Consider the following 14,232-nt stretch of genomic DNA (forward strand, 5'->3'; position numbering starts at 1 on the left):
ATAAGGTTGTAGGCTTGCTTGTAGGTACCTAAATCGAAACGCCAACTTGTTTGTATTTTCGTTCTCATCCTCCTAGTACTTGTGTAATACTTAATTATTTATAAATAAGTACCTAAGTCATTGTTAAGTAATGGATTCGCTTTTGTATAGTACTAAACGTAAGAAGCGGAAAACACGCAAATGTCTCGACGAACTCAGAAAAAGGTCTCGCCGCACGGGACGAATTATTTTTGAGAATGATAGTAATAAATTATGTGGCGATAATGATAATAAGTATCTTATAACAAATAATCGTTTAACATTGAGGATGTTTCCAAAAGCGGTTCGATCTGAAACAATAACAAGACCAGTGTTAGAAAATTTAAAACAAAAATCTAATTTGAATTTGGATATATTGATTAAGGATACTAAAGTCCTTCGGGCATTAACTTCAACCAAAGTAAGTAAATTGCCCGGATTTATCGATAGTAACGTTGAATATTTGGACGAAGAAAATTTGAGATTTAAAGTGATGTCCCATAATTGTACTCTTGAAGACTCTAATAATGGCGAAGAATTGGATGTGATAAATATGAAGCCTCAAGAAAAGTTATCTGGCAATCTAGATCTGTTAACTTCCATTGATTCAGAAATAACCGATAAATCTCCAGACAGTATAGGAGCGCAATCAGTGTCCACTGTCACATCGGACCAATGTTTTCTCAATGATTATGGTTACGATTTGTATGAGGAGTTTATGTCTGAAATACCAAATTATTTAAAAATAAATTCACATGCCACATTTTTAGAAAATGATTTTATGAAGAAAACTAAAATATTTCTACAAAATCTCTATTTAGAAAATTGTTATCAACAACGTGAAGATAATTTGTTGAAATGCGTGAAAACTAACAACACAAGAAACATTTTCTGTTCTACTAGTGAGAGGATAGTTCATAATCCAATGGACTATATCAGGCTAGGTCATGTTAAACAACAGAACCTGTTGCATCAAACATCCAAAATAGAAGAAATTACCGATGGAAGCAGTAGTATCCCTCAATCTCCCCTAGCGGCCCCGTCGTCTTCTGCGGCGTCTCCAGACCTGAGTGTGATCGTACACGACACGCCAGATTATGCCTACTATCCGCATATACTCAATTAGCATTACCGCTTAATACTCATTTGCAATGTCAGCAAATTACTCAACGACTATCTTTATGATTATCAGATAAATGTAGGCATTCTTCTGTGCCACTTGTTATGAATTTAAACAACATCGAAACAATAATTATACATTTTTATTTAATTATAAACCAATATTTTCCAGCTGTGCTATAAGATCCATGTGCTTAAAGGTATCCGGGTTCTTTGTGAATGTCTGGAGCAACTGCAACTTGGCAGCATCTTTGCCGCTATAGTACATTTGAAATTGGTTTGCCAGGCATTGAGCTTCTTGGCCATCCAACACGTTCTGAAATAAAAATAGATATTTGATTATAGAAATTATTCTGATTTGATAAGGATTGTGCATGATAAATAATTCGCATACCCTTATTAATAAAAGGGAAATTATAAGTAAAGCCACAAAATTATTTATTGGACACATGATTAAACTTCTAATTTTATAACTAAGCAACGGGGAAATGACATAGCCTCTAATAAAATAATTCGTCTTTTTTACAACGCCAACTAAATATTCTATAGAAAGCTTCAAGTAAAGGTCATCAATTATTGTGACTTGTCCTTCTTATTTATACATTGTCATCTAATTTACTAACTCGGCCTCGTTTTGAGCATACTGCCATTTATAACCTTCAATTAAAAAACATTGTATTAAAAATTGAAGTTAGTGACGAAAACGAATCGCTGCAAAACCGACTCCACGTAGTCTTGTTTGCCCTACCCCTAGAGTGCAATCAAAACCGCCTAGGCGCGGAGTTTACTGTTAGAATGCATGCTACAAAAGATTCTAAAAAATAACCATCATGCTGAGTTATATTTAGAGTGGTTTCCTGAAGAAGATAACGAGTGGCTAAGATAGTATTATTTAGATGCTCGTTAATTGTGGCTGACTTAGTAATTTAGAAGGCAAAATAGGTGCATTTTTGGGGGCGAATAATGATATTAAAAAGAAGCCTGTTTAATTAGCACCCTTAATAAAATAAGATACAAAATTTTGTTTGTTTAGCTCTTCAAGTTAAACGTCTCAATCGATCGAGATATAATTGGATTGACTAAGAGCTGATCTAGGAAGGGTGAATTCGCCGCGAAACGTTTCTTGCATTACTGAGATACTATGCACATTGCACATGACAGATTCAGTAAGATATGCAATCATAATTTCTAGTAAATCATCGAACGATGTTAACGACCTCCAAAAGTACCTAGATGAAAAACTTTTCAGAACTTGGCACTATGCGTCGATGTTAAGGAGCATATTCCGGTGTGTTTTTCCCAAACGTTGAAGGAGTACCTAAGAGACTGGCGCTTATGCGAGCTTAAAAGTGCATCATCGTTCATAGGAGTTGCACGATTTACAAAGGGAGCAGCATTAAAACTATTCCTATTGACGCGACAGCCGCGCGCCGATGGCAGACGTTATCTTATGCCGGCACCACATTACTGCCGAAAACCCTTGCGAATAGGTGTGAACGAGAATGTGGATGGCTCTCGCGGGGGTTCCCGAGTAGGTATTCAAGCCTGGGGCGCGATTCTACTAATTTTACTTAAAAGGGCTATCACAAATTTTCGCGAATTTAAACGTTTTATACGAGTTTTGATGCTTTAGATATAGTCACAATAAAAAAAAAAAAAAACAAAAATAAGATTAAGAAAGTTTGATCATTTATCTTGAAGGTGTCTTAAATAAATATTTTAATTTGTCCACGTACATCAGTAAAATCTTTGTCTCTGCAAAGGATGTTTCATAAAATGTTGCTTTTGGGTATCTTTTGATGCTTTGGTACTCCGAGGATATAGCAATTTAACCATTTATAAAAATGTTCAAGATACAACTATATCTTGTACTTTAAAGTGCTTAAATCAGTTTATTACAATTCATACAGTATTACACCAAAAATAATTCTATAAAACTGAGAGTTACTGACAATTTTCCGTACGAAACTATATTTTTTATCTATGAAAGTATAATCCAAATTCAAATAAAAAACATTTAATAATTAAGGTGGTATTGTTATAAAGCTTGAAAAAAAAAATGGTCTATTTAAAAGTAAAACAATATTTTAAAATAATTTTTGTTTGCAATGCAAAAATCAATATAAATCTTGTGACGCGCGGTGTTCAACTTTAGTCAGCGCCAAGCGCTTACCGAGGAAGGACGTATCGCTCGCTGTTGCGCCGCGTAAACTCGCCGGAGGTCGAAAAATATAACGCAACCTGCGCAACTAACATGTTTTGATACTAGTGAGTTTTTATTTTATTTATTAGTTATAATGATCTGATTGAAATGTAATATACATAAGTATTAGTCCATGATATTCTAATGCGAAAATGTTATAGATAGGCTTCTCTTTTTTTGATGTTGGTTATAAAGAAATATGTACGTAAATGTCATCGTCGTTAGTTTCGCTGTTGCATAATAATGTAATTGGACTTCTTTGATTCTTGCAGGATAATGAAAGCATATTTAATTCAGACTATCAGACTCAATTGAATACCAGTACAAATAATATGGTAAGTATTTTTTGTCACCCGCAAAAGGTATACGTGACATATTTGTTTTAATAAACTATCTACATTCCTAGTTTTCATTGTTGCAGGAAAATGAAGATACAATATATGGAAGACGAATTATAGATTTTAGTTTTTTTATAAATCAATTACTTATAATTGATAAACATGGTGAAAAGTTTGGTTGTCGATTAAATAATTTAAAAATTGTAAACGATTACTTGTTTATTGTAACTCAATCGAGCTATTCTAGGTTATAAAATTCACCGGTACAAATAATATTTCATAAACTATAAAAACAATAAATTATTTCGGAAAAAAGTCTCAAGTTTGTTTGTGCCGCTTGGCGGTCCGCAGGTGTGCGTTGCGTATTTCACTAGACGCACACATGCGCAAGTGCTGCCGGCTATCGTCTAATTTACCTACAACTGAGCAATTCGATTTTGTAATAGCGCTCTTAAGCGACATACGATTCACATCCGACAGAAGCGCATGTGGCATTCTGCTATTTTTTCTTTTAAATAAACGTTTTTATCCTTTTCTGTTATTCAGTAATTAATCATATTGTCTACAAATGATTTACCATTGCAATATGAATGTAGACAAACTACCGTATAGGCCAAATGGGAGACCAATCGCAAACCAATCGAATGTCGTTGGAAAACGATTGGTCTCATATTAGTAGCCGAATGCCCGATATGGTTAAAACTGCTTTTGCGATTCAATTTCTATTCAATGTTAACATAGGAGAATCGGGCCCCTGGTTCACCCTTGTTTGGTCGAACAACATTCGTCGAAAATCACTTCGCCGAATTTTAGTTGCAATAAAGTCATATTCATTTGACCTAATTTCATTAGTTTTTATTTAGCATCATTATTTATTTGACTAGTTTCATTTCACCGAATTTTCAAATGCACTAATTTCATTTGATCTAACAATGATTTAGTCGAAAGATCGTGCCGAATATTTAGTTCATTAATAATTCGTTTCTTTCATCTATAAACTAACATTGCTTCTTCGCCTGTCGAATCAACGCCACGCCGCGCACCGTACTTAACTTTATTTTTTGGGAGGGGGAAACCCACATGGACTTCCTCCGCCTGGGAAGAGGCGGAGGGGTGTGCCGGACTCTTACCGGCTAAAACCCTCCTGTGTCTTCCTTCAAATCAAACGTTGTTCGACCAAACAAGGGTAAACCTTCAAGCCTGTACCCAAATAGGTAATGTGGCACGACTTTCCCGGGAATTCTCAGCGATGATAGTGTGGAGCCGCCCTAACGACTTAGGAGATCAATGGTAACCAATAAAAGTGGGACCTTGTCGAATTCACCGCGCATGAGGATGATACCCTTGTCAGCCAGCTCCGTGTAGTGCACCATGGTGAGGCACTCGGGCGCGTTCTCCTTGTGCACCTGCCAATACAATTCATTTTATTAAAATAATTTAAACAACTAAAAAAAACGCTTTAAAAAAAATACTAAATAATTTTATTAGTCCTAATTTGTATTTGCTTCAATAGTGATTCTATTGAAGCACAATAAGCCTTTTTTATTAGGGTTCCGTACGGCTCTGTCCGTCCATCCGTTAGTCCGTCTGACACCAGGCTGTATCTCATAAACCGTGATAGTTAGAAAGTTGAAATTTTTACTGATGATGTATTTCTGTTGCCACTATAACAACAAATACTGAAAACTAGAATACAATAAATATTTTAGGGGGCCCCCCATATAACAAACGTGATTTTTTTTGCTCATTTTTGCTCGATATCGATATCGACAACAGGTAGTTGCGGTTTTATAAATAATGGTACGGAACCCTTCGTGCGCCAATCCGATTCGCACTTGACCGGTTTTTGTTATATGGATTTTATGTTAATATCGATTTTTGTTATACCACGAAATAAAAAAAGACATTAAATTGCATGCCCTTGCTCAGTAGAACCAAGGAGTAGGTGAGTAGGTGATATTCATAATTTTACCAAACATGAACTGACTGCAACTAGACTGATTTACCATCAGAAATTCCAAATGAACAGAACTTGCTTAAATATTACAAATTCAGATCATCAACAACAATATACAGACTTTATCGTTTATTAAAGTAAATAATGTAACCCAACGCAGCTCTCGTCAAGCTAGCTTACCTGACTTGCCAAAGATACCAATTAACTTCCGTAAGAAAGATTAAACTTTAGCCAGAGGTTATTAACTTATTAATTAATTACTTAAGTAATTAAGTTCAACAGTAGAGGATATTTATTTAACTTAAGGTATATTGTGATAAGTTGTGGTGGCCTAGTGGATAAAGAACCAACCTGTCAAGTGTGAGTGTGTGGGTTTGATTCCAGGCCAGTCAAGTACCAATGCAACTTGTCTAAGTTTGTCTGTACTTTCTAAGTATATCTTTGACACCAATTATTGAGAGGCCCAGCTGGATATTAAATGAAATGCTTGATGAAGTTAATATATTATAGCACTACAGATCACCAATACGAAATTGTTACAGACACATAAGTTTTCCAAAATCCAATATAGTTACAGGCCAATTGTATAGTAATTTAGAAACTACCATGTGTGTGTCCCTACACCAATGACTGTGTTTCGCAGGGCACATTAAACTGTAGGTCCCTGCATTCATTGAACATCCTTGGCAGTCGTTATGGGTAGAAGCCAGTAAGTCTGACACAAGTCTAACCAAGGGGTATTGGGTTGCCCAGGTAACTGGGTTAGAGGTCTGATAGACAGTTGCTCCTTGTAAAACACTGGCATTCAGCTGCAACTGGTTAGACTGAAATCTGATCTAACTTAGTTGGGAAAAAAAGATCCCGACAAATTGTGAACATCTTCCTTTTTGGGAAGTTGGAAAAGGAGATAATGATTTATTTAAAATATTAAACAAATCCAAACCTGATAAGCAAGGAGAGGCGTGAAATGTATTGTGTGAGCATAGCTCTGGCACATGATGAACTCGTAGCCCTGGGAGCGCGGCAGCGGGAACAAGAAAGTGGGACACAGCTGCATGTTCTGTTGCAGCAGTGCATACGTCTCTTTCGGAATAGTTGCTGATATCACTTCCTTACTCTTGTGATACTCCTCCCAAATAGTTCTAATCTCTGCTGCATCTTTATCTTCAACAAGATCCACTTTAAATATATCACTGAGCCTCTTGACATTGCTCTCAGTATCTTCTTTTAGTGCTTGTTTAGGATTTAACACAGAGGAGAATTGTCTGAAATAAACAAAACATATAAATAATAAACTGAACTGATAACCTCCTTGTTTCTGTGAAGTCGGATAAAGAACACAACAGAGCTAGGAGTGGTTGTAGCGGCGGCGGCCAGCACCGCCAGCACCGGGCCTACCTTGTGTCCACGGACGCGAACTTTTTCTTCTTTTCCTCTTCCTTGGACTTTTGCTGAACTTCAACTCTTTGCATGAATTCTTCGGGTGATGTTTTCTGTAGATCTGCGATGCGTGCAGCGTACTTTTCGTAGTACGGATTGGTTTTTAAATTTTCTAATGCTTTTTCCATGTTAGTTGAAGTGGTCATAAAACTGCGTAAACTATGTGTTATTGTTACATAATTTACAATCCTGAATTTTCCCAAAAATTTTTTGAACCCTAAGGCCATTAATAATCTGTAGAATTATTTATGAAACAGTAAATTTTTTTGTTTATTAAAACGTTTTGCGATAGTTATTTATTAGAATTAATTATGTACAACCACAAATACAACTTTAAAATATAGTCCAGGGGGGGGACAGGGGACACTCCGTACATTTTGACAGCTAAGTAAATGAAGAGTCGCCACCTTTTATTTAGCCCGGAAACTATTTACTATCTAAAAGATACCTTAAATTACCAACAGATGGCACTACACTATAATTGATTTTGTTTGTTAATATAAAATTATTTTATGCAATCTAGACACACGGCAGTGTATCCGCCAAGTTCGAGCAAAAAAAGCGACACACCGGCCGTGGGTTATATTACACGAACCATTTCGGGCCAAATTCGACCCCCCTGTAACTCAAAATCTATTTTATTTACGCATATCAAATTTCTAGTATCTATTGAGACCCCCTCACTTATCTAAAATACAAAATTTCATTAATATACCTATTGTAGGTCTTGAGATATTGACGTCAGAAAATCGCTATTTTTACTATACACTCACTGACTGACTGATTCACTGACTCACTCATCAAAAACCTAGACCACTTCCAATGGTCGTATTGACTTGAAATTTGGCATGGAGGTAGGTCTTTATGTCAAGATAAAGGGAAAAATCTGAAAATGGCCAAGTGTGAGTCGGTTTCAAAATAATGAAGGTGTTTTATACCCGGTGTAAATTTATACCCCTAAGGAACTAAAACGAACTAAATTTATCTATATTTATATAATATATCTTCGAATGGTTTGTATTTAGTTTCATCATCTCAGCCATAGGACGTCCACTGCTGAACATAGGCCTCCCCCTTTGATCTCCACAGATACCTGTTGGAAGCGACCTGCATCCAGCGTCTTCCGGCGACCTTTATAAGGTCGTCTGTCCACCTCGTTGGTGGACGTCCTACGCTGCGCTTGCTAGTCCGTGGTCTCCACTCCAGCACTTTTCGGCCCCATCTGCCATCTGCTCTGCGAGCAATATGGCCTGCCCATTGCCACTTCAACTTGCTAATCCGGTGGGCTATATCGGTCACTTTGGTTCGTCTACGGATCTCCTCGTTTCGGATTCGATCACGTAGAGAAACACCGAGCATAGCCCTCTCCATAGCTCGTTGAGCGACTTTGAGCTTTGAGATGAGGCCGATAGTGAGAGACCACGTTTCGGTGCCGTAAGTCATCACTGGTAACACACATTGGTTGAAGACTTTCGTCTTGAGGCACTGAGGTATGTCGGACGAAAAGACATTGCGTAGTTTCCCGAACGCTGCCCAGCCGAGTTGGATTCGGCGGTTGACCTCTTTCTCGAAGTTGGACCTACCTAATTGGACTACTTGTCCTAGGTAGATATATGAGTCAACAACTTCGAGTACCGAGCTTCCAACAGAGACTGGGGTGGGCTGAACATGGACATTTGACATAATTTTCGTCTTGTCCATGTTCATTTTCAGGCCCACCCGTTGTGAAACTCGGTCGAGGCCCTCGAGCATCATACTGAGTTCCTCCATCGACTTTGCCATGACTACGATGTCGTCGGCAAACCGAAGGTGAGTGATGTATTCGCCGTTGATGTTGATGCCAAGTCCTTGCCATTCCAGGAGCTTGAAGGCGTCTTCCATTGCGGCAGTAAACAGTTTCGGGGAGATTACGTCCCCCTGTCTTACGCCTCTTCTCAATGGAATCGGCTTCGTGCTATGCTCCTGTACTCGGACCGACATGGTGGCGTTATTATACAAACACTTCAACACCTCGATGTACCGATAGTCAATATGGCATCGTTGGAGTGACTCAAGTACCGCCCATGTTTCCACCGAATCAAAGGCTTTCTCATAGTCCACAAACGTTAAGCATAATGGCAAGTTATACTCCTCGGTCTTCTGTATAACTTGCCGCAGCGTATGGATGTGGTCTATGGTACTAAAGCCTCTTCGGAAACCGGCTTGTTCGGGAGGCTGGAAGTCATCAAGCCTGTGCTCGAGACGGTTCGTGATAACCCTTGAAAACAGCTTATAAACATGGCTTAGAAGTGTGATGGGTCTGTAGTTCTTCAATAGGCTGTTGTCACCTTTTTTGAAAAACAACACCACCACACCCCTGCTCCATGCTTCAGGCGTTTTGCCCTCGGACAGGACGCAGTTAAAGAGCTTCTGGAGGACTTTAAGTGCCGGTGTTCCACCCGCTCTCAGAAGCTCTGAAGTGATTCCGTCCTCACCCGGCGCCTTGTTGTTCTTAAGCTGCTTCAGGGCCATCCTAATCTCGTACAGACTGATGTCCGGGATATCTTCGGTATAATGTCGGGACAGCTTGGCTCTTGGATCTCCTGCCAAGCTGTCAACGGACTTTGCGACCGAAGTGTATAACTGTCCATAGAACCTCTCGATCTCGCCTAAAACCTCTGCCTTGGTCGACGCTATGCTGCCATCCTCCCGTTTCAGCTTAGTCATCTGGCTTTGCCCAATAGACTTGTCCTTTGCGAACACTTTGGAGCCTTGGCCAGGGATATTAATTAGAGAAAAGTATGAGGAAAATATTAGACACTTTAAAAAAATATAAAATAGGCGAATAAATTAAATACGTTTTGAAAAAGCACAAATATCAAATTTAATCTAAAAAGAACTGGTGTCAGTATTCCAAGTAACTTAACAAAACCGATCATAATAATCAATATGGCGGTTTTTTGCATTCCGCGTACACGCGTAAATAAAAAGTAATATTATTATTTGTTTTCCTTCGACCTTTTACCACAGATTATATAATAGTTACTTTTACTATATTAACGATGACATTTTCTATTAGGGTAAGTATCACCATGTAACTATAACGATAACCAATGTTATAGTTATATGGTGCTACTTACCTTAATAGAAAATGTTATGAATATGATGCATATGTTATGGACCAAGTGATAAATTGAGCAGTATACATAATGCCCGGTCATTATGAAAAATGCCCAATATGAGAGCGCAATTTGATAATAATTATTCAAATAATCAAATTGACCGGGCACTATACATATTGCCCGTGACCTTTTGGGCAAAGTAATACAAGCAAAGTAATAACATATTTATATTCATTTTTTTCTTGTTATTGCCATTTAATTTAAAATAAACTAAATATTAAACCACTTAAATAATCAGCCTCATGATTTGGATTAATTATGAAGGACTTCTGCCTTAAAAATCCACTAGTTTTTGCATTTAAAAGTTAAGGAAAGTCATATTTAAAGGGTGCTTATTAAACAGGCTCCTTTTTAATATAATTATTCGCCCCGAATAATGTATGTTGCCTTCTAAATTACTAAGTCAGCCACAATTAACGAGCATCTAAATAATACTATCTCAGCCACTCGTTATCTTCTAAGTAAACCGCTCTAAATACAACTCCGCATGATGGTTATTTTTTAGCATCTAAATTTGTAGCATGCGTTCTAACAGTAAACTTCTAAAATACTATTAAATGACATCATAAAATTTATTTATTTAGCTTCTAATTTTTTTAACTCAGTACGTTTAAAATGTAAGCAAGCAACATGCAGCAAGCATGGCTTCTGTCACGGCTCCGGTGCTGCGGGGCTCCGGCGGTCCCATGCGAGCTTATCGTCGCAGATGGTTTTCACGCTCACCGCCGCAGCTTCGGCTTGCTGGCCGGCTCAGCCGGCCAGCCTCAGCCGCGTCGGCGAGCGTTAAAACTACCTGCGCCTCAGCTCGCAGGCCGCCTCGCCCCTCCACACTTACGCGGTTGTGAATTGCACTCTAGGGGTAGGACAGACAAGACTACGTGGAGTCGGTTTTGCAGCGATACGTTTTCGTCACATCATCCTCCGAGCCTTTTTCCCAAACTATGTTGGGGTCGGCTTCCAGTCTAACCGGATGTAACTGAGTACCAGTGCTTTACAAGGAGCGACTGCCCTATCTGACCTCCTCAACCCAGTTACCCGGGCAACCGTTACGTGGGATACGTTTTCGTCACTAACTTCAATTTTTTGCTTTATTATCAAATTGCCCAACTGTCATGTAGCAATATAATAATGCCCGTGCAATGTGATAAATAATGAAGTTAAGATAGTTATTAATCACTTGGCCCGATAAAGCTAGACATTATTCATAATGCTCGGGCATTATTAATAATGCCCGAATTAATCACATGGTCCATAACACATATATATTTTTATAGCTATAGCTATGTAGGTAGTTCGGGGCCAATTTAGAGAAAGATGGCGCATTGTCAAATTGGGTTGCAAGATTATCACGTAAGACGGCTCTCTTTTCCCTATATATTACTTTACTCTTTGATATAGTCTTTCATTATTCTATTAGGTACCGTACCTATATTCTTGTTTAACAAGTGATTTGTCGATGTCAATGTCAATAATTCTGCCAATGTCAGATGTGAGAGCAAAGCAGAGCAAAGCAGTAAGAGAGCTTTTTATGTACTATGGTATTGTGAATGTGGTATAGACGAGGGCACGCTTGACCATATCTTTCTTAATTGCCCCTTGAATAATGCATTCTCTTTTGATCGTGTCAAAAATTCAATACCCAGATACCCAGCATCGATACCCAGTAAATGTTCGTCATCTTCTTTCATTCTTCCCTAACCCTCTAATGGTAAATGCTTTTGTAAAAGAAGACGGATCACATTCCATACAAAATTGCCCCACGTCCTATAACAATGTGACGTATCTCAAAAAAAAGATAAAAATGTTTAAAAAAATATAGCATACTCTCTAATTCTTTTTTTTTACACCTTCATACGAAAAAAATGCTTTAAAAATTGTTCAGGCGCTGTTATGAAAACATCGTTAATAGGACTATTTATGGACTATTTTATTAAATTATTTATTTGTTTGATAGGGTATACCTCACAGGTGGTCCCATAATCATCAGGTCAGGATCTGATGATGGAAACCCTGAGAAATCCAGGGCAACTTTTTAAAGTTGCAGCCATACGCAGGATAAAAACTTGACTATAAGTTGTATGTCTTATAATTATAACACTATGTAACAGTGAAGATTTGGAGCTGACCTGATGATGGAGACGAAAGAAGGTCCAGGGAACTCGACAACGGGATATGTAAACTACCTCGTGATTGGGCTTATATTATTTGTATTGAATAAACCTTTGCAACAGTGAAGGTTTGGAGCTGATCCGATGAAATGATGGAGACCAGAGAAAGTCGAGGGAACTCGACAACTGAATATGTGAACTACCTCAAGAGTCGGTGTCTAATGGATGTACCTAAGCCGATGCTCCAAAGAATAGTTTTTTTTTGCTTTTCAGTGTTTTTGGGAGTCGGTTTTATTTTATTGGTGCTCCCACATTGCCGTTAGAAAATGTTTAATAACGTTAGTAAACATTTGTTAGCAAACATTTGATCACAAATAAATTTTCATGTTAGAAAATGTTTAGTAATGTTAGTAAACATTTTATAAGGGTGATGGCGAGATAGGCGGTGCGGTGCGGTGGGGGTTAGAGTTGCCAAAAATCTTAACGTTACCGCAAGTCTTTCCGTCACACTTAAAGATTTTCTAAATGTAGTGTCTCGTTTGCCTATTTTTGCCCCAATCAAATTTTGTAGATATTCAAATTCGGAACTGTTCATTCTTATAAAATCTTTTAAGCAACCGTCAATACCCAAATCCTTGAGATAGTCTGTGGCACTATATTTTCCTCTAGCTTTTAGCGTTTAACGCATCCAATAAGAGCGCTTTTTCTTCTTTTTTAAACAAAAAATAAAAGCTATTCCAATGAGCAAATCTTCTTCCATTTCCGTGTAGACGTCCTCGGCCCTCAGAAGGCGAAACCAAACTGCGAGCCAATACTAGATGTTATAAAATGTTTAAACATTTTCCATCAATGTAGGAGCACTTATAACATGTAACAGTTTCTAACAAAGTGCAACAATTGTTAACATTTGTTAGTAAATGTTTTGGTGTTATAAAATGTTTACAAACATTTTATAACGGCAATGTGGGAGCACCATATTGTAAAAAGTTTTTTTTTTATTTTTGGCTTTTCAGTGACAAGCACAGTTGTCACTATCCGCATAAGTGGAAAGTTCTCATTAATACGAATAATATAAGCCTAAACACGAGGTAGTTCACATATTCAGTTGTCGAGTTCCCTCGACTTTCTCTGGTCTCCATCATCAAGTCAGATGTAAACCTTCACTGTTGCAAAGTTCTATTCAATACAAATAATATAAGCCCAAACACGAGGCAGTTTACGTATTCAGTTGTCGAGTTCCCTCAACCTTCGTTCGTCTCCATCATCAGGTCAGCTCCAAACCTTCACTGTTGCATATTGTTATAGGGAACAAATATAATGACCACCATAAAAAGCTTTGATACCCTAAGTTTTGCAACCAGAAATATCTACTGAACACCAGAAAAATAAAGTCTAAAAATGTAATAGTACCAGCTATTTTAGTCACGACTTCACTTTAAATTGTATTCGACCACCAAATTTAGTAAATGATCACCAACTCTTGACGACCAAATTAATGTATTATTTTTGCCTAAATAAGTCACTGTGATTGCCATAAAATGTAGGCCTATTACCAAATAAAGTATTATGATGCCATATTAAGTTATGTGTCCGGCTTGCAATGCATGTGTGAGTGTCAGTATGACGAGTGACAGGGGAAAATGGAAGAAAATGACATATTGCGCCGACGCCAAGTAAAATTGGGAACAGGGCAGGAGAAAGAAGAAGAAGAATGTGTTTCTCAATACACTCTTATCGCACTGTTTAGAGGCATGCAATAGACAATTTTCCACGCTAGTGCAGAATAATGTTATTACATTTATTTTATCAGGCCGAACTTATTTTTTTGGAGTCGGTTTACTTAAACAGGATAGCAAGATGTAAAAACTTTTTTGATGATCATTTACTA

General features: G+C 37.7%; 1 protein-coding gene across 1 annotated transcript; it reads right to left on the reverse strand.

Annotated features, from left to right (window-relative positions):
- Positions 1–1,261: 1,261 nt before the first annotated feature.
- LOC124634500 (ATP synthase mitochondrial F1 complex assembly factor 1) lies at positions 1,262–7,448 on the reverse strand. The gene is made up of 4 exons (XM_047170098.1): positions 7,034–7,448; positions 6,579–6,900; positions 4,989–5,084; positions 1,262–1,453 (listed from the first exon to the last, which is right to left on the reverse strand). Exons 1-4 carry the CDS (start codon positions 7,300–7,302, stop codon positions 1,289–1,291), a joined length of 852 nt encoding a protein of 283 aa, XP_047026054.1. The 5' UTR covers positions 7,303–7,448; the 3' UTR covers positions 1,262–1,288.
- Between the last annotated feature and the right edge of the window lie 6,784 nt (positions 7,449–14,232).

The sequence above is a fragment of the Helicoverpa zea genome, chromosome 11 (assembly GCF_022581195.2).
Source record: "Helicoverpa zea isolate HzStark_Cry1AcR chromosome 11, ilHelZeax1.1, whole genome shotgun sequence".
NCBI lineage: Eukaryota > Metazoa > Arthropoda > Insecta > Lepidoptera > Noctuidae > Helicoverpa > Helicoverpa zea.